Source organism: Aspergillus alliaceus, assembly GCF_009176365.1.
Source record: "Aspergillus alliaceus strain CBS 536.65 unplaced genomic scaffold BDW43scaffold_24, whole genome shotgun sequence".
Classification (NCBI taxonomy): domain Eukaryota; kingdom Fungi; phylum Ascomycota; class Eurotiomycetes; order Eurotiales; family Aspergillaceae; genus Aspergillus; species Aspergillus alliaceus.
In genome coordinates this window covers 387,533-408,198 of record NW_022474707.1, presented here as the reverse complement: position 1 = coordinate 408,198, position 20,666 = coordinate 387,533, and the positions used below count along the sequence as shown (strand labels likewise).

General features: G+C 48.1%; 6 protein-coding genes across 6 annotated transcripts; 3 read left to right on the top strand and 3 right to left on the bottom strand.

Moving 5' to 3' along the window:
* Nucleotides 1-960: 960 nt before the first annotated feature.
* BDW43DRAFT_311555 (putative ubiquitin conjugating enzyme (UbcC)) lies at nt 961-1,776 on the bottom strand (the record flags this gene model as incomplete). Its single annotated transcript, XM_032047211.1, has 3 exons — nt 961-1,439; nt 1,511-1,637; nt 1,711-1,776. The coding sequence occupies 3 exons, from the start codon at nt 1,774-1,776 to the stop codon at nt 961-963; spliced, it is 672 nt and encodes a 223-aa protein (XP_031899990.1).
* A 1,653-nt stretch (nt 1,777-3,429) lies between these two features.
* BDW43DRAFT_95474 (putative ABC bile acid transporter) lies at nt 3,430-9,338 on the top strand. The gene is made up of 2 exons (XM_032050766.1): nt 3,430-3,637; nt 3,697-9,338. Exons 1-2 carry the CDS (start codon nt 3,573-3,575, stop codon nt 8,603-8,605), a joined length of 4,974 nt encoding a protein of 1,657 aa, XP_031899989.1. The 5' UTR covers nt 3,430-3,572; the 3' UTR covers nt 8,606-9,338.
* Nucleotides 9,266-11,016, top strand: BDW43DRAFT_277543 (uncharacterized protein). The gene has a single exon (XM_032042076.1). The coding sequence runs from the start codon at nt 9,932-9,934 to the stop codon at nt 10,721-10,723; it is 792 nt and encodes a 263-aa protein (XP_031899988.1). The 5' UTR covers nt 9,266-9,931; the 3' UTR covers nt 10,724-11,016.
* Nucleotides 11,017-11,966: 950 nt separating this feature from the next.
* On the bottom strand, nt 11,967-14,491 carry BDW43DRAFT_277541 (putative D-arabinitol dehydrogenase ArbD). Its single transcript, XM_032042075.1, has 4 exons — nt 13,438-14,491; nt 13,305-13,374; nt 12,817-13,242; nt 11,967-12,730 (listed from the first exon to the last, which is right to left on the bottom strand). Exons 1-4 carry the CDS (start codon nt 13,892-13,894, stop codon nt 12,550-12,552), a joined length of 1,134 nt encoding a protein of 377 aa, XP_031899987.1. The 5' UTR covers nt 13,895-14,491; the 3' UTR covers nt 11,967-12,549.
* Nucleotides 14,492-16,007: 1,516 nt separating this feature from the next.
* On the bottom strand, nt 16,008-19,026 carry BDW43DRAFT_277536 (carbamoyl-phosphate synthase L chain, ATP binding domain-containing protein). Its single transcript, XM_032042074.1, has 5 exons — nt 18,735-19,026; nt 18,478-18,676; nt 18,330-18,427; nt 16,650-18,273; nt 16,008-16,262 (listed from the first exon to the last, which is right to left on the bottom strand). The coding sequence occupies exons 1-5, from the start codon at nt 18,887-18,889 to the stop codon at nt 16,203-16,205; spliced, it is 2,136 nt and encodes a 711-aa protein (XP_031899986.1). The 5' UTR covers nt 18,890-19,026; the 3' UTR covers nt 16,008-16,202.
* Nucleotides 19,027-19,177: 151 nt separating this feature from the next.
* BDW43DRAFT_95280 (uncharacterized protein) lies at nt 19,178-20,644 on the top strand. The gene is made up of 2 exons (XM_032050765.1): nt 19,178-19,532; nt 19,605-20,644. Exons 1-2 carry the CDS (start codon nt 19,455-19,457, stop codon nt 20,565-20,567), a joined length of 1,041 nt encoding a protein of 346 aa, XP_031899985.1. The 5' UTR covers nt 19,178-19,454; the 3' UTR covers nt 20,568-20,644.
* Nucleotides 20,645-20,666: the final 22 nt, after the last annotated feature.

The following is a 20,666-nucleotide window of genomic DNA, read 5'->3' as shown; positions in this document are numbered from 1 at the left end:
TAAGCGTACTCTCCAACGATTGCGTCTCCGATTGACTGTCGACAAGAGTATTCTATTGGTCAATCATAGAGCCTTCACATTCGTTTAGACTAGATTGATGGGCTTAAACGTGTCCACTGTGGTATTTTGGCTTAAAGAACGTGGGTAACTGCTTTTCTCGGTTCTTCCCTCAGTCTATTATGCAGTAGGGAAATGCATGTATGCCTGCCATGCGGAATGCGCACCTAAACAGGCTAATAAAGTGAAGTAGCTATCTAGAATGAAGGTTAAGTCGACATTGTTTTATTCATATTCACAGCTTCCTTTGCGGTCTAGTTGTAATAGATAGGTTAGAGTATCATGTCTTCTATACCATTCCGAACGCCCAGTAGGGAAGAGGCGGGTTTACCAGTGTTTGGAACAACCCGAAAGAGTCGTGATGATTGATGAATATCACAGTATCACATTTCCTCTCGGCTCATATCCGTATGTCTGTAGAATTGAGGTTACCCTGATTCATCATCCAATATCGAGGTGAATACGGTATGGTTCGCCTGATAGTCACATGTATCTGGATCAGGTAGGCCAGTTGCAGTCAATCCATTTGAAACCCCGCGCATTAATTCGATGTCCTGGGCATTCTCTTCCTCTTTTAGAGATCCAGATAACGACTTCGGTGCACTCCTATCCTTACCCTTGGTTCACTCCAACTCGGTTCATAGAGTCAGATCACATGGAAATTTTTCGACAAGCTTTTCATATGAACAGGTTGATTGAATGCTATATATATGTTTGCTGATTCCAAAAATGCCAGAGCTATGTGAATCAAATTTCCTTTGCGCCCGCGCTATGCCATGTACAAACGCCCACTCCAAAATTCGAAAGAATAAAAAACCAGACAAAAATACACATAGAAGTTATACTCATGGTATTCACCTTTCACAAAGAGGAGCGCCACGATCAATCCCGCTCCTTCTTCTTCTACTCCTCCCCTTCGTTCTCCTCATCGTCACTGCCGGTATCTTGATCATCAACGTACAAGTCTTCATCTGAGTCGCTTCCACCGAACACATCATCGTCCACATCGCTCTCCACCCAGAAGTCCGAATCATCCTTTTCCACGGGCTTCACTGCTGTCTGTTGGTGGGTCGGCATGACGAACCCTTCTGGGATATCTTGTTTCGAAGCTTCAACGTTGTTCCGGACGAGCGACTTGTATTTCTCGGGATTGTTCCGTAGCATCACACCAGCATCGACATTGGCGGGTGACGACACCTCGGCGTCATCCAGGAGCGAAAGTATGGAGATCAAGACAGATTCAACACGCTGGGCAGGAGACCACCGTTCTGAGGCCAGCTCACCGGACATTTCGTCCTCGCCTGGTGCGTGAAGGATCGAGATGCAGAGTTTGCCATCTGGGTAGATATTCGGGTGGTATAGAGGACGCTGGAAAGAGAATTCTATGGTGCAGATTGTCGGGTCAGTCACAATTGCATTGTTGGAGTTCTAGAGCGCCGCCGATGATGCTGACCTGGGGGTGAAAAGGGATAGTTCGGGGGAAACTTCATAGACGCCTTGAAATAGCCGCCGTAGTACAAAGAATCGGGGTTAAGGACGATTAACCCGACGGTCCATCTGAAGATATCCTCGTTCTCGAGCTTGGCAGGGGAAGACCGTTAGTCGAATCCTGTGACACAAAGTGTAGGTCCCATCGACACCGGAGGGACTTACCTCGATATTGACCCAAGGCTCTTTAGCAAGGGTTTTGTATTCGTTCATCAAGATACGCTCTGTCATGGCGTTGACCACCGATATGGGGGGAAGGAAAGGAAAGGTTGCGTCGCCCAAAGAATGTCGGTCCAAGGATGATTGACGTTGGAGAGAAGATGTAAGCTGGTCGCTCTTCAGAAGCATGTTCTGCCAACGGGCGGCAATATCGTCCTCTTGAGGCGATAAGATTCTACCGTTTTTCCAACTAAGCCTGGCCGTGGCAATCCCCACGGAAAGTTCCGGAGTGGCGCTATGGAACAATTCTGTGGGTTCCTGTACCCGCTCAGGGGAGAAAGAGAGGAAAGGGAAAAAGTCAAAAAAGAAACAAAAAAAAATTTCTTTCATGGCGTTTTGATTGTCTCATTACAAAGGCCTGTGTTGTAACTTGTCACCGGTGAATTCTGAACCACTTTTCTTTTCCATGACAATGGCGTTATTCCCCACTCCTTCATGTATCATTTTATTTTCCCACTCGGGGTCCATATGTAGTCTGGTATCTAGTGTAGACGTGAGTGCTACTAGTCTACGTTCCTGGACAGGTGCTTTGGTTTCTCAGTATTCCATTGAAATATATTATCACGAGGAGAAAGGTGGAGACAAAATCCTTCCAAGTGGGGTTTTTGTACATCTACGTGCGGTTAGTACGAGGCAGACATATTTTAGTCTGGTGTTGATATCTAGGTATCTGCAGGCGATTTAGTAAGTTTGTAAGTTTCGCAGTTATCCCGCTTATCAAGATACGAATTACCCAATCTGGCGATCGGGAACAAAGTCCTTGAGTCAGGGCTTTCTTTTCAGAGGTTACATCGCGACCCAGTGACTCATTAAAGTGATTTATCCCTGCCGGCGCTAGGATCGTTGCTGATGACACTGGGAACGGAATGACGAATTCTTACAGGTAGGGCGGACTTCCTGTACTCCATATAGATTCGAGGCGAAAGTAGCTTGGCTTATTTATGGTTCAAAGAGGTCACTCAAGATCGGTGTGACTGAAAGATGAACAGACATCTAGTAAAAAACCTTTGAGTAAAAGTAATAGAGAGAGGGGGGAAGAAAAAAGAGAGAGAGAGAAATGGGGAGTACTAGATACCTTCAATCATAAATACCCTGAGTCATATACCGTATAGATATCGCGACTAGTAGTATATATTTGTTTGTATTCGCGAAAGAATTGAAAAGCTGCGGTTAAGATGTGCACCAATTATCGCATGGTTTGGTGGCCTGTCATAAGAGCTGCAGCCATCAGATAATTCTAGTCAATCGTATCTTGTGCAGACTTGGCCACCAATGAGCTGAACAGGCCTCCCCCCTTCCAATTCTTTTTTGTTCAAGAGTTGACTCAAAAGGTATCATTAATAACCGTCGGCCTAGGTTCTGGATCCTCGCACCAGGCGGTGGAGAACTATTGTTAAGGGACATCCACTCCTCCCCCCATTCCACTTCTTCCAACTGCTCTCTTGGCCTTCCGTCATCCGTCGTTTTCCTTTTCCTTCCCATCTTTTCTTTTCCAGATGAACCTGCTCTCACCCTGTTCATCCTTCTTTTCACCCCATTCTTACCTACAAAATTGTTAGGGACATTAGGGACACCAAATCGTCATCTTTTAATCCTTCATTTCCTTGTTTCTTTCTTAAAATTTCCCCCTCTCTCCGATTGCCATGCCAAGCATAATTTTCGGAGACTGTCTCTAATACGAGTGGGTGCTGTTTAACTATCATCCCCGTCGTCCTCCACGTAGGTCTGCCACCAGGACCTGGAAGCGAGGCCGATGATCTATTGGAGCTCTCATCGTTACTGTTATTACCGATTGGTCTGTGTTAGAAATGACCCCGGAATGTCATGGTCCGATTTGGGCCATCGATGACGTTTCCCGTTGTTTCCAGCGCAAGTATGATCGACACCCTTCCAAGCTCTCCCTTCAAGCGTACTAACCATTTTAAATCGCAGTTATCTCCAACTAATTCTACCACTGACCGCATGTGGGCTTTCGCTTTTATTTATCGTAATTCGTGTTACCTACCGTTATCTCGTGTCTCGCAAAGGTGTTTCGTACAAGATTCTGGTGGATGATGCCGCCGAAAACGGCGCCCCAGTGGGTGAGGAGCAGGGAGAGGAAACGGATCACATGTTGTCTAAGGCAGCTGAAGAGGAATTGTTACAATTTGAAGTCGACCGTCCTCGAGGTGAAATCGCACTGATCTCGCTTGAGGTAGTTACGGTCCTGGGTGAAGTGGCTGTTTTTATCGCCATTTTGTGGACAAACACCTGGGGCGATCGTGGTAAACTCTCTGCGGTGGCGAAGCTGGTTTCTTGGAGCTATATACTCTTCTTGACTTTAGTTCGCTTGCTTCTCTCGACGCTGGACTTGCAATTGCTTCCCAGGTTATGGAATCATACTGCTTTTCTATATGGGCTGCAGTGGCTGTTCAATGTCCTCGTGTTTCGGTCTGCAGTCATCCACCCCGTCTCAAGGCGTGCCACAATTTTTAGCGCGATAGAGTTTTCCTTATCCACTCTTCTCCTTCTGATCGCAGTAACGACGCGCAGAGGAAATAAAGCAGTACTAGTTCCACACGAGGATGGTATCCAGCCGGCGAGACATCCTACTGCCAGCTTACTCTCCTTAGCAACCTTTTCCTGGCTAGATCCCCTTATCTTACGGGGCTATAGACAATCCCTGGAACTCAGTGATGTCTGGAATTTAACCTCATCTCAAAAGGCTGCAACCGTGTTGGAAGACTTTCGCCGGAGGCAGTACAAGGGCTCCTTGGTGTGGAAGCTTGGCCGCTACTTCTGGCCTATACTCTTGTGGCAAGGTGCATGGACGATATTTTCGTGCCTTTTCACGTACCTACCCACTATCCTCCTCAAAGCAATCTTGGAGTATGTGGAAGACCCGAGGTCAACCACCGCGAATGCCGCCTGGCTATATGCCATTTTATTGTTCTGCTCGGGAGCAATTCAAGGTGTTGCGGATGGACAAGCGCTCTGGATGGGGCGTAGGCTAGGGGTGAAACTCCGCGCTATAATCATTGGCGAGATTTACGCCAAAGCTCTGAGGCGAAAGGCGGGGGCTTCTGTCGATGCTGGCAAAAAGAAATCCGAAGAACCAGCCCCAGCTAGTAAGAAGAAGAGGGCTTTTACCTTCGGCCGAAAGAAGAAGAAGGCCACAACAACAGACCCTGAGGCAGATGACCAGAGCGTGAAGGATTCGGAAGAAAACGACGATCCCCACGCGGCTAACACAGGTAACATCATCAACTTAATGGCTATTGATTCGTTCAAGGTCAGTGAGGTGGGTGCCTACCTCCATTTTCTGTGGGCCAGCGTACCGGTGCAGATCATAATTGCTGTCTCGCTTCTGTATCGTCTGCTTGGATTTAGCTCCTTCGCTGGCATCGTTATAATGGTCTTCATGTTACCGGTGAACCTTTTCATTGCCAAGCAATTTTCAAAGATCCAAAACCAGATTCTTGCCTCAACCGACGCTCGCATACACGCTACAAATGAGATCCTGCAGAATATCAGGATTATTAAGTACTTTGCATGGGAGCAGCGCTTCGAAGATATTGTGAACGAGAAACGCCAGACGGAGCTCAAAGCATTGCGTTACCGTTATATTATCTGGTCTACGGCAGCAACCGTCTGGTATGGAACGCCGCTCATTATCACTTTCGCTTCATTTTTCCTATACACAGTGGTAGAACAAAAGAAATTGACACCATCCATTGCCTTCCCGGCCCTATCGATGTTCTCGTTGCTACGAATTCCGTTGGATCAACTGGCCGACATGGTAGCGCACGTCCAAGAATCTAAAGTCTCCTTGGAACGTGTGGATAAGTTCCTCAACGAGGAGGAAACTCAGAAGTACAGCCAGTTAGAAGAGAGTAACACAACTGCACAGCCGCCTCGAATTGCACTGGACAAGGCTACTCTCTCTTGGGGAAACTCAAAGGAACAGTATAAGGATGACCCACGGAGTGATACCACGGACGCATTCCGCCTGATCAATATTGATGTGTCATTCCGGACTGGCAAGCTGAATATCATTACAGGACCGACGGGCTCTGGTAAAACCTCTCTTCTGATGGCGCTCTTGGGAGAAATGAAACTCCTGGAAGGGAGCATTCATTTACCCGGTGGAACCGTGAGCAGGACAGAACTACCAATCCACCCTCAGTCGGGTCTTATGGAAAGCGTTGCGTATTGTGCGCAGGAAGCCTGGCTGGTCAATGATACTATCAAGGGAAACATTGTTTTTGCTTCTCCTTTCGACCAACGCCGCTACAACGCTGTGGTCAAGGCGTGCGCTCTGGAACGAGACTTCTCCATCCTCGACGCAGGTGATCAAACTATCGTCGGAGAGAAAGGTATCAGTTTGTCGGGAGGGCAGAAGCAGAGAATATCCCTCGCTCGTGCCATCTACAGCAGGGCTCGCCATCTCTTGTTGGATGACTGTCTGAGTGCTGTTGATTCCCACACAGCCAAACACATTTTCCGAGAGGCTCTCCTGGGACCCCTTATGCTGGACCGAACTTGCGTGCTTGTTACCCACAATGTTGCCCTGACTGTCCCTCAAGCAGAGCATGTTGTCGTTTTGGACAACGGCAAGGTGACCATCCAAGGACATCCGGATAAAGTAGCAGCATCGGGAGCACTGGGTGACGACCTCCTCAAATCTCGACCCGCCTCCAGATCCAGCTCTCAGCGCCCCTCTCGCATGCCAACCGATCTGGGTGACCGTCATGAGGACGATTCGCATGTTACCAACGGTGGGCTAACCAACGGCTCGGCTGGAAAGGATCAAAAGGAAGAGGCACGGCCCAAATTGGTGGAGTCAAAGGCTACCGGCAGTATCAAATGGCCAATCATCAAAATGTATCTCCTGTCTATGGGCTCTTCATGGTACTGGATGAGCGCTGTACTTGTGTTCTCCTTACAACAACTAGGGTCCGTGTCAACGAATATTTGGATCAGACAGTGGGCGAACTCCTATCATACCGAGGAGATTGGAACGAATGATGCCGGGGACTACGCGGCGATAGCAAATTTCAAGATCCCGTCGTTCAATGTTGGCGGCGTCCCGCGAACCTCGTCTCAAAGTGCCCCCCAGTTTGGCGTACAGACAGCTACGGCGACGTACAACGACGTCAATGTTGGCTACTACTTGGGCGTATACGCACTTCTTGGATTTCTCTACATTATAATTTCATTGATCAGAGAGGGTGTCCTATTCTGGGGCTCCCTGCAAGCATCCAACAAGATACATAAGCGTCTCTTGAAGGCTGTGATGCATGCTAAGTTCAAGTTTTTCGACTCGACGCCTCTTGGCCAGTTAATGAACAGGTTTTCCAAGGATGTTGAAGCTGTCGACCAAGAGGTTGCCCCGGTGGCAATTGGCATGCTCCACTGTCTAGCGACTGTCATCATGATTGTGGCTTTGATTTCAGTAATCATGCCAGGGTTCCTAATTGCGGCAGTCTTTATTACATTGATTTACTTTGCCTTGGGCGCAGTGTACTTGAATTCCTCTCGTGATCTGAAGCGATTGGAGTCTGTGCAGCGGAGCCCTCTGTATCAACAGTTCGGCGAGACACTGAATGGTATTGTCACTATTCGTGCTTACGGCGATGGGCCTAGGTTTCTTGTGGACAATCATCGGCGCATCAATGACTACAACCGGCCGCACATTTACCTCTGGGCCAGTAACCGCTGGCTTGCCCTTCGTGTAGATATTGCCGGCGCTTTGGTCTCCTTCTTTACTGCTGTCTTTGTCCTGCTCAGCATCGGAAAGATCGATGCTGGTGCTGCTGGTCTTGCTCTGACATACGCAGTCACATTTACGGAGAATGTTCTCTGGCTGGTCCGACTCTATTCGGAGGTTCAGCAGAACATGAACTCGGTCGAACGAGTGAAAGAGTATCTCGAGGTGGAGCAGGAGGCTGCAGCGGTTATTCCCGACTCGAGACCGCCATCTAACTGGCCTAGCGGCGGAGCAGTTGAGTTTACCAACTACACCACTCGGTACAGACCGGACCTTGATCCCGTTCTTCGCAATGTCTCCTTCACCGTACAACCTGGTGAAAAGGTCGGCATCGTGGGCCGCACTGGCGCTGGCAAGAGCTCTCTGGCCCTTGCCCTCTTCCGCGGACTTGAAGCAGAAAAGGGACGTATAGTCATCGACGAAGTAGACATCGGCACCATTGGACTTAGAGACTTGCGAGAGTCTATCACTATTGTGCCCCAAGATCCTACTCTTTTCACAGGGACCATCCGGAGCAACCTCGATCCGTTCGATCTCTTCACGGACGAGCAGATTTTCACGGCACTCCGTCGGGTTCATTTAATCGGCTCTGGGACGTCTGGCACCGCGACCCCTGTGACAAGCGGCACGGAACCGAATCCGACACCGAATGGCACCATTGTTCTTGACAATAGAAACATCTTCCTTAATCTTGATACACCGATCTCTGAATCTGGGTCCAATCTGTCCCAAGGGCAGAGGCAGCTTATGTGTCTTGCCCGTGCTCTGCTCAAGGAACCCAAGGTTCTCATGATGGACGAGGCCACGGCTTCCATTGACTACAACACCGACGCCAAGATCCAAGAAACGCTACGCGAGCTCCGGGACAGCACCATCATCACGATTGCGCACCGTTTGCAGACCATCATCGACTACGACAAAGTTTTGGTGCTGGATCACGGCCGGGTGGTTGAGTACGATCATCCGTGGACCTTAATCAACCAGAAAGATGGTATTTTCTGTAGCATGTGCGACAACAGTGGCAATATGGAGACTCTCCTAGAAGGAGCCAAGAAGGCCTGGGAGCATAAACGGCTTGTGGATGATTCATAGACTGACATATAGCTGTGCTCTGCATATTTTAAACCTTCCCCCTCTCCCTTTGTCCATCCTCCATGCAGCGAAGATAAAAATTTTTTGGGCGCAAGGAATTCTTATGTATAGGTATCAATTTTAGGCGTATAAAGGCCTTTTACTCTTCGCGAGTTAATATATTGTTATTTCAGTTGCTTCATGGACATTTACCACTTATGTCCGCTACGGGGATGTTCGTAGACGAAGGATGTGTTGCAATGGACAATTCCATGACGATTCGTGATTCCCTCTGGATACTAGCAAGAAAACACGGTCATTGAGTGTATTGCATAGCATAAGCATGACCATGGTAAGGAGTCGTTTCATGCCAGCGACAGAACATCGGTTTGATTTGAAAGACGTTCTGTCTTGACTCGTCCTTCGTCTTCTTAGTAATCCACGGTCCTACCCCAATCAAGCATCTCCACCTGGGGAGTGGAAGGCGGAAGTCCCGGATGTGATGCTGTTGGAAAGTATGGATCGGACCATACCAAGTTTGGATTTTCATGTCTGTGATGTGAAACCTTTTACCTGCCATACTATTTCCTTGCTTTGACAGGAAGTACATAGAACGGTATTCGGATGAGCTGTTGAGAAAATATAGACGAGTAGTGAATCATTGATGTTGAAGTTCCAAATTTAACAGATAGGGTCCGGTGGACTAACCCAATCGCGTCTAGCTCCCCATAGTTTAAATCTCCAAACTGTCGATCACGGACACCACTTTTTTTCACTCTCCCCGGAGATATGCGGATATCACCATCCCGCTAAAGAAAGAGGGAAAGCTTCATTCAATGATCAATGATATCACCGGTAGCCACTGAGACCATCCTGACATAAGTCTTCAGAGCCGGATGCCGGGGACGCCGCGTAAGTCCCGAACGCCGAACCATGAACGGCCTCCATCTCGTCTAAAAAACAAACTTCGCAGTGCAAAGTCAATTTATCATGTGCATTGGCTATGAACGGTGGAACAGGCCTTCCAACAAGTATTAACAGAATGTCGTGATGCAAAGGATGGCGATAGACTTCTGCGCCTCTTGGATGTGGGAACTTGGGTTTGGTATCCACCTCCAAAATAGGCACTTCATCATACGGTTACATCGACAGCTCAAAATTCTAGATCGCCATCCGTTGTATGAAGCTATAAGAGTGGCCTATTGTGTTTTGTTCACATCTCCTCTGCCCTGAAAATTTAATCAAATTGTGCTTTCCGCCAGACTTCAAGAGCTCGCACGCCCACTGTATTTCCACTGCCACAAAACTTCAACAAGAAAGCTCGATCGGAATACTAATAGCATAGTCATGCGCATTCTCTCTGCTTTAAGCAGCCTCCTCCTGGCCGGAGCTGCCTTGGCTCAGAGCTCTGACTGCAAGCCCAAGTCCTCCGATGCCCAGACTGTCCAGTTCGCCTATGCCCTCCAGTATCTGTCCGAGAGGTTCTGGTCATCTCAACCTCTCAACCAGACGTTCCTGAAGGATGCTACCAACGCTTCCCGCGCCAACTACGAAGCCAATTTCAAGGGCATCACAAGAGAAAATCGTCTAGGCATTCGTGCCGTGCAGCAGGTTGGCAATGACGTCTCCGGGTTCAGCGCTCCCAAGTGCAACTTCACTTTCCCGTCATCCAAGGACGCCGACAGCTTTATCAAGAACGCTCTGAAGATCGAGCAGACTGTTGCCGGGGGCCTCATCGGCCTGTCCGCCTACACCCAGGCTCCTGAGGTGTCCTTCCTTCTGGCTCGTCTGGCTGCTCAGCACAGCTCCCAAGCCGCCTACATCGGCTCCGAGACGAACTCCACCTACTTCCCTTCGAACAGCACCTCTTTGTTCCCCGCCTACACCCCCGACGAGATCCTCAAGTCTGGAAACCAGACTGGACAGCTGGGTACCTACTTCAAGAACTGCGTGTCCGCACCCTCCGGCCCCTGCGGCCAGAAGGTCAACATCGGACCCCTAGTCGCCACTCTGAACTCCACCGGAGCCGGAGGTGGCGGTGGTGGAGCTTCCAGCTCCGCATCTCCCTCTAGCTCGGGTGCCTCATCTACTGCCTCCTCGACCAGTACCTCGTCCTCAAGGAAGAGAAAGTACTACTAAGCGTTCGGGCTCGAATCAAGCACATCATCAAGCCAAGAAGAGCCGAACCTTCCGGTAACGATGCGCTCCGCAGTTTGAAGGTCATCTAGACTCGGTAAAAAAAGATTGAATGAAACACACGGCAACGATTCATGTATCAACCATGTTTTGTAATCATCTAGTGTATCCCCCGATGCGGGCTAATGTAATGCGACAAAGTTTGGAAGGGTTTTGTGCTATAAGTGATTTACATAATTACCTACAGCTTTTCTGATTTGTAAGTCAAATGAAGATGAAAAAATAATAGTCTACCAATAGGTGTTGTGTTATAATCTGTAAGGCGTTTGCTTATTCTACACTATCAATTGATAATGATACCGTCTACTTCCAATCTCCTGTAAGTTGAAAAGACACCAAGAATCGCCCAATACTATAAGAAGTCCCCTCAATATCGACTGTAAACGACAAAGATAATCCACTTCCCCCCAGCACAGATGAAAGTTAAAACCACTGCCCTTAGAATGCCTTAACATACTCTACTCAGCCGGAATAAATCAATCACCCAATGTTCATCGACTTTCTCCACACAGGAGTTCTTCATCGTCATAGAGAACAGTAAGTACACTAACAAACTACCTAGGACAACCTATTCCTAGTAATATAGGGACGCGATATTAGTTAAGCTGTCACAAAGCCCGAGCGCATCACGTTGGGGGTGGTATACGGAGTACCTTGCACATATGAGTATCGGGAATGTAGTTATATACAATCCAGCGGCCGGGAGACCATTGTTTTACCATTCTCTAATTCCTATCGTTCTACGGGTACCAACTACTGCGTATTAAATGCTTGAATGTATTGATGTCGCCTCAAATGAAATTATTACCCCTATACAAGCAACCCAGGCTATCGACTCGAGTGTACTCGGAGATGGTGGGGAAAGAAAGGGACGAAAAAAAAAGGTTATAATTGAAGGTAAAGATAAGTGAGATTAGGATATGTCTGCTATAAGGAAAGTTCCTACGTATATTGCTATCTCGGCTGAATGATCACCCATCGCAAGTATCCTTGCTAATTTAGACATACTGACTTTCGGCGATTACTACCACAAGATAGATAGCTAAAACAATAACATAAGAGCACACTTATCATGGCCTTGTTTGGTCGTATCTAATCTTCCGACGATTCGATCCTTCTCGGTAGATGGATCTTACCTGGGAAGGAATGTACACGTACAAAATTCAAATTCAGTGGTTGGGTTAAGGCGGTTAATGCGGATACGCTACAGACATTCCTCCGCGGGCCTAACATGTATTTATGTAATGGTTGATAAGCTGGAATAAGCAATACTGTCTAGGGTTGATAATCTATGTTGCGACGCGAGTAGGGATCCACCGGGATGTCGTCATGGATGGATGCAAAATTAAATGGAGACTGAAGTGATGTCACGACAAAACATCTCCACAGTTGGAGAAGAAGATCAACACAAGTGATATCATGCTAAATCAAAGTACTCTGTAGAAAAACCGAGTCTATCATGCAAAAACATTTTGGGGTACTCCACAACAAAAAAGCTATAACCTTGTCCCGCTTTTGGAAAAACACATTCCCCAGGAAAACACGCTTCTTCAAAACAAAAAGAAAAAAAAATATTATCGTCGTAAAATGCAGCTTGATGGGTTCCAAACCACACCAAGAGAGGATGGAACTTGTGAAGCAAAGGTCGAGATACCACCCAGAAACCAATCAAACCGGTCTATACCGAATCCGAACCCGTACATCATGCCCGTAGGAAAGAAAAGAAAAGATAGAAACAAAATAAGTAATACAGATACTCCTTGGGGTATTTAAGTCAGAGTGTAGCCACCGTCAACGCGGATATCGGCGCCGGTCATGTACTTAGAGGCGTCACTCAGAAGGAAGGTAACGGGACCCATCAGGTCCTCGGGAGTACCCATCTTGCCGGTGGGGATCAGGGAAATCCACTTGTCCCGCAGTTCGGGGTTCTCATCCAAGATCTTGCGGGTCCTGCAAAGAAAAGATCACGGTTAGTTGCTGTTCGGGTAACCCTCTTTTTTTTCTTTTTTTTTTTTTTATCGAAGAAGTTCACATACAGAGCAGTCAGCATGTATCCAGGACTGATGCAGTTGACACGAATGTCGTAACCGGCCCATTCAACAGCAAAGGACGCGGCAAGTTGACGAACGGCAGCCTTGGCGGCGTTGTACGGTGCCTGGGGTTGCGGCACGTTGACAATGGCACCAGACATGCTGCCAATCATCACAATGCTGCCGGGAACCTTACGTTCCATGAGGTGCTTGGCAACCCCGGTCGCAAAGAGGTAAGTTCCGTCAACGTTGACACCCCAGAGCTTCTGCAGACGATCGTGAGGGTAGGAAATGGCGTCAAAGTTCTCAGTGAAACCAGCCGAGGTGACCAGGTTGTCGATCTTACCGTGCTTCGAGATGATCTCTGAGAGGGCGTCGTTCACCGAGTTAGGGTCGGAAACATCAGCGTAGTGGGCGGTAACGTTCGGCATTCTGGAGATTCAACGAATTAGCGATTGATCCCTCCAATATATATGGCCATGTAGTTAACTTACTGTTCCAAGCCCGGGTTCTCCTTCCTGAACTGCTCTACCAGCTTCTGTGCTTGTTCTTCGGCTTCGGTCTCTGTGGCAAAATGTCAGTGAGAACTGTGGGAAATCAATTGGCTCGCCAAGGCTCAAAACTTACTGTTAAGATCGACAATGGCAAGGTCAGAGCCCGAGGCAACGATCGCCTGAGCCATGACCAATCCCAGACCGCGGGCACCTCCAGTTACAAGGGTAACCTTGTTTTCCAGAGAAAATTGAGCTAAGGTCCGCTTGAAATGCATACCGCCACGGCCCTGAACGATAGGACTGCGAGGCATGTTCTCATCATCGGGGTATTCAATCTGTAAGCTCTCGTCGACACGAGCGAACCGACCCTCAGCTTCACCCAAGACACCCTCGGGAGCTTTGGTGGTTGCGGCCAAGAGAGGGTCCTTGGCAGCCTTCTCCTTCTCGTCATTGAGCCGGGGAACGGTCGACGAGAGACCCCGGGCGAACGTGTTGGCCGCCGCTGGCCGCGATACTGCTGTCACCGCAGCCGGGCGTGTGGAAATTCGGAGAACCTTGGCAGCTTGACGAGTGACTGAGGACTTGAACATTGTGAATAACGGGAAGTAGCTAAGAATAGCTATGTACTCGGGGTCTGAGGAATTTGGGGGGTGAGGTATTCGATCAATGGGAGTATACGAATGAAGGGATGGATGGATAGAGGAGACGAAGAAGGGATTGGAAGGTTGATGGGCAGGCGGCGTATATGTATTCTTCCTTAAAAGCAGGAAATAAACAATGGGAAGCTAAAGAAAAAAAGGTCGGATGGGTTGTTCGCCTCTTGTACTGTAAGTAAAGGGGAAGTATTAAAACTGGAGCGATCAAGGATTCGAGGTGTCCACATGCGGCGACGCAATGAAAAATAAAATAGATCCGAATAGAAATACAGATTTATTTGTTTTGTTTTTTACTTACGAAAAGGAAAAAAAGTGAAAAAAAAATTAATAATAATAAGAATAAAAAAAAAAATTAAGACACCTTGAGTGGACAACGGAGCTGGAGAATGTGAGGAAGAGATCAAGGGAACAGAGCAATTGCGGTGACCGACCGCAAGCGTGGCCAGAGAATGATGGACCTGTGGCTGGGAGAGATCCACCTCCTGATTCGACTGGGGAAGAAAATTCCATGTACCTTTTTTTGGGGGCAACTTTTTGAACACAATATTTCTTTCTTTCTTTCTTTCTTTTCTTTTCTATTCATTTTTTTCTTTTTCACACACTCTTCAAGACCAGATCAACAAGTTGATGTCAAAGGCGGTGATGCGGCCAGGCCTCAACCGCCATGCAGCGATCTGCTTAGTCCGGTGGATCTTCCACTTCCGCGTGACTCCAGTTTCACCGGTTTCCCACTAGTCGCCTTCCAAGGATTTTCTGGAGTCAAAACATTCTGGTTAATTTCCCCAGAAAGCTCTTGTTTTCCTTTTTCTTGTTCCGATTGACCCATAATTATATTATGACTATCTTCCTTATTATCTCATCCCGATCCGGACAATCCTCACCACTCTACTCCGTATCCTCTACAGAGTAATTTTTTAACACCCAATATAAACAGACTCTACCCCACTGGACCCTTACTATATGTACTCCAATGCAATAATACCTGCACCACCAGCAATAACTCCCGAGCTCAGAAAATTCAATTCCATTCCATCTGATCTATATCATATCAACTATAGTCTATCAACACGAAAAGACAACTTTAAGTAGTTAATTAACAAATATTTCCCCATTTCATTCAGCTTTGCTCCGTCCTCGCATATCCATTGGTCACCTCAATTTCAGCCAGCTCAAATACAAGAAGAAAAGAAGGTAAAGAAAAAAATCTCTTCCCATCACACGCCAGCGCCATCATTTTAAAGTTGCCGTCATGTTAAGAACCGTAACACCCTACACATCATGCATGCAAATGTACAAGCATGTATACTTTGCCCTTTAATATAATAAGATTTTATCCCAATTTTTTTACTAATAGCATCGGATCTCTGGAACAAAAGCCACTTCATCTTTTCCCCGCGATCATATTCGCCACACCGTAAATATAGTAGGTGAATGATTAATTAATTTACATAAACAAAGTGACCTCACCACAGGCCTACCTGAACCCGAAGCAAAAAGCAAAGAAAAGAAAAGAAAAGAAAGGATTCTGGCCCCCCGTATGCCGCCCCCGGGGCAATGTTAGCTAGCCACATTGTAGCCTAAGCTCTGTCCCATTTCCATTATGTGAAATTTAAGATACTTTCTCGAAGGACGAGTTCACAACACGACCCAAGTTCGAGCCGGACATCCCGTGCCCTATTTAAAGTAAATCGCTGGGTTGAGTGGGGCGTATGCCGCGATGGGGCCCAAAGTACCCATCCTACAGGTTGTTTTCTCCGGTATTCCTATCTTTGTCCACTTTTTATTTATTTATTTATTTTATTTTTTTCTATTGGCGCCTCGCCTTTGTCTGGCGGGCCTGGCTCTGCCCATTGTTTTCCCGTTCCCACAAAGATTATACTTATTTAACCCACTCGGTTGTACAACTCTCTCTGTACATGACTTTGGCATGCTACAGATCAATTAGACTACCGAAGGGGGTCATGTGCCCTTGTCAACATGACAGATAATCTCGCTCGTTGAGAAAAAGTTTGGGACTGGGCTTTTAAGGAGGGATTGGAGCTGTCTCGCCTCGGAGTCCATAAACTGTTTTTAACATTTGGCGTGATATCCACCTGTATCCATCTACCTAAACAAAATTGTACCATAACCCGGAATACCGACCGCTTTAACTCTCTCCTCCTTCTTGAGAACATACATAAATAAATACGTGCATACATACATACTGTCTCTAATGTCCTTACCTTTCGTATTTTTCCTCTCTCTAATTCTCACCGCCCTCCTCAGCAAATTCGACCAGAGGTGTGCCACTCTTACATTGGTCCTGCAAGGTACACGTTAGTCAGCCCCGTCCGCGTTGATTGGGTGAGTGGAGATTTTCGAAACCCGGCAGAAAGGTCGTGGAAGCTTGACAGCCGGTCCGTGCATGAAACCCCGGCCTTCCCAAATGGAAGAAAAGGAAGCGCCCAGCCGTTTCAGGCACGACCCCGGTCGCCGAATCGGCCAAAAATACAACAACAATGGAAAGGTGAGGAAAAAAAAAAGGAGGATGGAAAACGGGAAGGGAATAAATATCCCACACCGGGCCGAATCCATGGTCACAATACAAATAATCACGCCAATAGCTCCAAACTTGATAAATAGCCGGGCAATGGGAATCTTCGCGTGCAGGGGCAGGGGGGTGGGGGGGGAGAGGGTCCGCGTGACTTACTCCTTTTTGATGTACCACTTTGGAAATGGTTCCCTTTTGTGGGCTGCGGATGACCGTTTCCATTTTCATACTCTCAATGACCACCAAGGGTTGATCCTTTTCCACCACATCGCCCGCCTGAACTTCCACGCGCAACACTTTGCACGGCATTGGCGCCAGGACGCTGTTGGTGACGTCCTTCGTACCCAGTGCTTTGTCCATCCACTTGGCCCGGGGTATCGACAAGCGATACTGTGTCCCTTTCTGGAACGCGATCACTGAGTCTCCATCGCGGATTACGGTGGTGTCCAGGCGCGTGTGGGGAAAGAAAGAGGTAACGACGGGCGAACCGGGCTTGTTGTGGCTGACCACCTGCTCGAAGGATTGCCCGCCGACGTCTACATTGAAAGTGTTGTCGCCCGTTTGTTGGACACGAACTTCAAACTTGGCACCGTCCTTGGCTCCGGGCGTCAGATCCGCAAAAGTTATCTGCCGCAGCTGATAGCTTGGACTGAATCCTACAGTAGAGCCCTCGAAATTTGCCTGCTTTCGAGCCACTGGTACAGAGTCAGAGTGTAGACAAGCTAACGCCGCTTGTGCGAGAACTTCCGGTTCAATAGCCTCTTTGGTGAACAGTTCTTCGCGATGTTTCTCTATATATCCTGTTTCCACTTCTCCGGCGATAAAATCTGGACTCTTGCAGATAGTCTTCAGGAACTCGATGTTTGTAATTGGCCCTGCGACCTCGTATTCTTCTAATGCAGATGCGAGTTTGCGGAGAGCCTCCTGTCGTGTGTTGCCTCTCACGATCAGTTTGGCGATCATCGGATCGTAGTGAGCCGAGACTTCATCGCCGGCGACAAAGCCTGCATCAATTCGGATATCCTCTGTGGGGTTCGGAGTGCGTACGTGCAGCAGGGTTCCAGAATCAGGGATAAATCCCTGATCGGGGTTTTCCGCATAGATTCTAGCTTCAATGGCATGCCCACGGCTCGCCATATAGGCTTCCACCTCCTCCTGGGTCAACGGAAGTTTAGCGCCTTCGGCCACCTTGAGCTGCCAGTAAACCAGGTCCTGGCCAGTGACCATCTCAGTCACTGGGTGCTCAACTTGAAGTCTGGTGTTCATCTCCATGAAGAAGAACTCCCCGGTATCGTTGTCAAAGATAAATTCAACGGTGCCGGCACCTTCATAGCCCACGGCCTCAGCAGCAGCTCGTGCCTTTGCCCAGAGATCTTTCCTCGTCGCGTCAGGCAGGTGAGGAGCCGGAGACTCCTCAAGAATTTTCTGGTGCCGTCTTTGTATACTGCAGTCTCTTTCTCCCAGAGCGACGGAATTTCCATGCTTGTCCGCAAACACCTGGACTTCAATGTGCCGTGGAGTGGTGATGTACTTCTCCACCAACACATGATCATCTCCAAATGAGTTCATAGCTTCCGATTTGGCGGATTGTAGCTGGGCCTGGAATTCAGACTTTGAGTGAGCTATACGCATTCCCTTTCCGCCGCCTCCTTTGATTGCTTTAATAAGTACAGGATATTTGATCTTATCCGCTTCGGCCTCGAGGAAGCTAGGATCTTGATTCTGACCGTGATAACCAGGGACGCAAGGAACTCCCGCCGCCGTCATGATCTTTTTTGACTGACTTGGAAAGTTGTCAGCGTGGTCTATGTGAAAAAGTAAACCGAGTAACTAGCCTACCTCTTATCCCCCATGTCTTCAATAGCCTTCCACGGAGGGCCAATGAAGACCAGCCCAGCTTCCGTGCATTTACGTGCAAACTCCGAGTTCTCACTCAGCTAGAAGCAGGTTAGTAGGGCAATAAGCATCGTCTGTGAGGAACGCATACAAAACCATAACCTGGATGTATCCCTTGGCAGCCCTCCCGCTTTGCAATATCAATGATACGGTCTCCATCGAGATAAGCTGAGACGGATCCCAAATTGAACGCAAACGGGGAACTCAATGCATGCTGAGATTGGCTATCGGGGTCTGTGTATAATGTAGTTACGCGGATACCATGTTGAGCGGCAGTACGTCCGACTCGTCTATGGTGAGGGTATCGTTAGTAGCAGGAACAACATCCCACACGATTTAGAAACATACAAAGCAATTTCTCCTCGGTTTGCGATGAGTATTGAATCGAGTGTGTTTTGTTTTTGTGGTGTACTGGAAGACACCGTAGATGCAGCTCTTCTCGCTTTGTGAGCGGCCGTCGGCCTCAGACGGGAAGCAGTGCGGAGAAGGGACGAGAGTGGCATTGTATAGAATAGGGTCACAGGATTGACTCAACACCACAGAGAGTATCGAAGGGAGGTAGCATATTCCGAGAAAAATCGCAAATTTTTCAAGGGACAAGCAGGGAGAGCTCTCATAAAAGATGCGAGGCCAGCTTAAGTTCATGAATGCTAGTACTAGGATTCCCCCAGGCCCTTGAGCCGACGCAAAGCGACGCTGCGGGGAAACACCCGGCACGTGATGCCATCCGAGATCCACTTCTTCAGCAGCGCAGTTAATCTCTTTTTTTCTTCGCCGGAAAAGACGCGATCAGCGAGCCTCCTCCGACGTCACCAGTCCATTGGCTTACAACATATGGTTCGAATTTGGTCGGATCCTACGCTCGTTCTAGAATCCGTCTTATTTGGTCTCAAATTCGACAAGTCCTGATTCATCTCTTTCGAGTCTCTCTTGTCTTTGTCGTCTGTCTTTCCCTTTTCGAGTAATACGTATTGGACTTGGCGATTTTTTATCAATTCTTGTCTGACCTTTTCATGTCTTGAACCCTGGTACTTGACTACTTTTCGCTATACTATTAATATACCCAAAATGTCGGATGACGAAGACTACTATGATGAGTACGAGGAAGATATTTTCTGGATTGAGGAACCGGAACCCGAGATCGCTGTTAGTCCCTTACCACTACATCAGACGCACTCTACCACTGCGAAATATATTACTGACCCGTTGCCGATACAGGATGACCTCGCCGCAACGGCCAACTACGACGCCATCTTCTTCGAGGATCCATCTCTTGAAGTAGAAGAATACTTCAGCGACTGGGACGACCACTCCGATGATTACTACGATGAAGACCCAACCGCCGTCCGCCGCCAACGCGCAATGGGCCTCTGGCCCAACAAACAAAGCATAAAAGAACTCAACGGTCTCCTCTCACCAAAACACAAATTACCAACCCAAGAAGGTCCCAAACTGCCCCTCCAAAAGACCGACACTGCCTCATTCCAGGGCACAGTATGGCGAACCCCAAACGACACACCACTCTGCAAACTGTATGAACCCGGCGATGGCGAAAAGGTTGCCCTACTGAAGAATTGGCGCGAGGTGTTCCGGTCGTCTCACCCTGCCATTGGTCGAATGCGGATGCGCAAACTCGACCCTTCTGATATGGCACCGCCTCTGACGCGAATGGTGGCTAGAAAGACGGATAGTTCTGATGACACATCTGCTGCATCGTCGTTGGAGAACCTTCGGGAAACGGATATTGGGTCGGATGCTTGTTCGAAGTCTACTACTCCGCTTGAATCGTGGCTGTCTCCGCCGTTGACGGTGCATTCGCACAGGGTGATCAAGTCGTCGTCTGATATGCCGGTTAATTCTAAGATGCTGGAGCATGAATACCCAATTGAAGATGATGAAGCGTATGACGACCCAATGGGAATGGCAGCGGAGTCTGATATTCTGGATGCAACAACGGAAGAGCAGGATACCAGCTCGAAGAAACCTAATTCCTCAGCCGTGCCGCCCACCAGGACAAGAAAACGGAAGGCATCCGATGCCCTCGACCAAGCGGAATCACACAAAGGTCAAACTACAAGATCGAAGAGGGTTGCATCAAAGAAAGTGGGTGACACCGCAGACCCTCCTCCGGAGGCATCAGGTCCTGTACGACGATCTGCCAGAAACAGAGCCACGAAATAGGCGGGTTTGGACATCAAAATTGTTGACCTATTCCTTGTGTATTTATGCCAACGCTGTATCCTCTTACAAGTAAATATAACAATTGCCAGCTAGATATGA

What these genes read in the sequence shown, in the direction of transcription:
- BDW43DRAFT_95474 (XM_032050766.1), top strand. Translation starts at nt 3,573, where the DNA reads ATGACCCCGGAATGTCATGGTCCGATTTGGGCCATCGATGACGTTTCC. An exon ending in TCCCGTTGTTTCCAGCGCAA is followed by an intron (nt 3,638 to 3,696) that starts GTATGATCGACA and finishes TTTAAATCGCAG; the next exon opens with TTATCTCCAACTAATTCTAC.
- BDW43DRAFT_277541 (XM_032042075.1), bottom strand. Translation starts at nt 13,894, where the DNA reads ATGTTCAAGTCCTCAGTCACTCGTCAAGCTGCCAAGGTTCTCCGAATT. An exon ending in TGCCATTGTCGATCTTAACA is followed by an intron (nt 13,375 to 13,437) that starts GTAAGTTTTGAG and finishes ATTTTGCCACAG; the next exon opens with AGACCGAAGCCGAAGAACAA. An exon ending in GGATACATGCTGACTGCTCT is followed by an intron (nt 12,731 to 12,816) that starts GTATGTGAACTT and finishes TTTTCTTTGCAG; the next exon opens with GACCCGCAAGATCTTGGATG.
- BDW43DRAFT_277536 (XM_032042074.1), bottom strand. Translation starts at nt 18,889, where the DNA reads ATGCCACTCTCGTCCCTTCTCCGCACTGCTTCCCGTCTGAGGCCGACG. An exon ending in AACCGAGGAGAAATTGCTTT is followed by an intron (nt 18,677 to 18,734) that starts GTATGTTTCTAA and finishes CCCTCACCATAG; the next exon opens with ACGAGTCGGACGTACTGCCG. An exon ending in TACATCCAGGTTATGGTTTT is followed by an intron (nt 18,428 to 18,477) that starts GTATGCGTTCCT and finishes ACCTGCTTCTAG; the next exon opens with CTGAGTGAGAACTCGGAGTT.
- BDW43DRAFT_277543 (XM_032042076.1), top strand. Translation starts at nt 9,932, where the DNA reads ATGCGCATTCTCTCTGCTTTAAGCAGCCTCCTCCTGGCCGGAGCTGCC.
- BDW43DRAFT_95280 (XM_032050765.1), top strand. Translation starts at nt 19,455, where the DNA reads ATGTCGGATGACGAAGACTACTATGATGAGTACGAGGAAGATATTTTC. An exon ending in AACCGGAACCCGAGATCGCT is followed by an intron (nt 19,533 to 19,604) that starts GTTAGTCCCTTA and finishes TTGCCGATACAG; the next exon opens with GATGACCTCGCCGCAACGGC.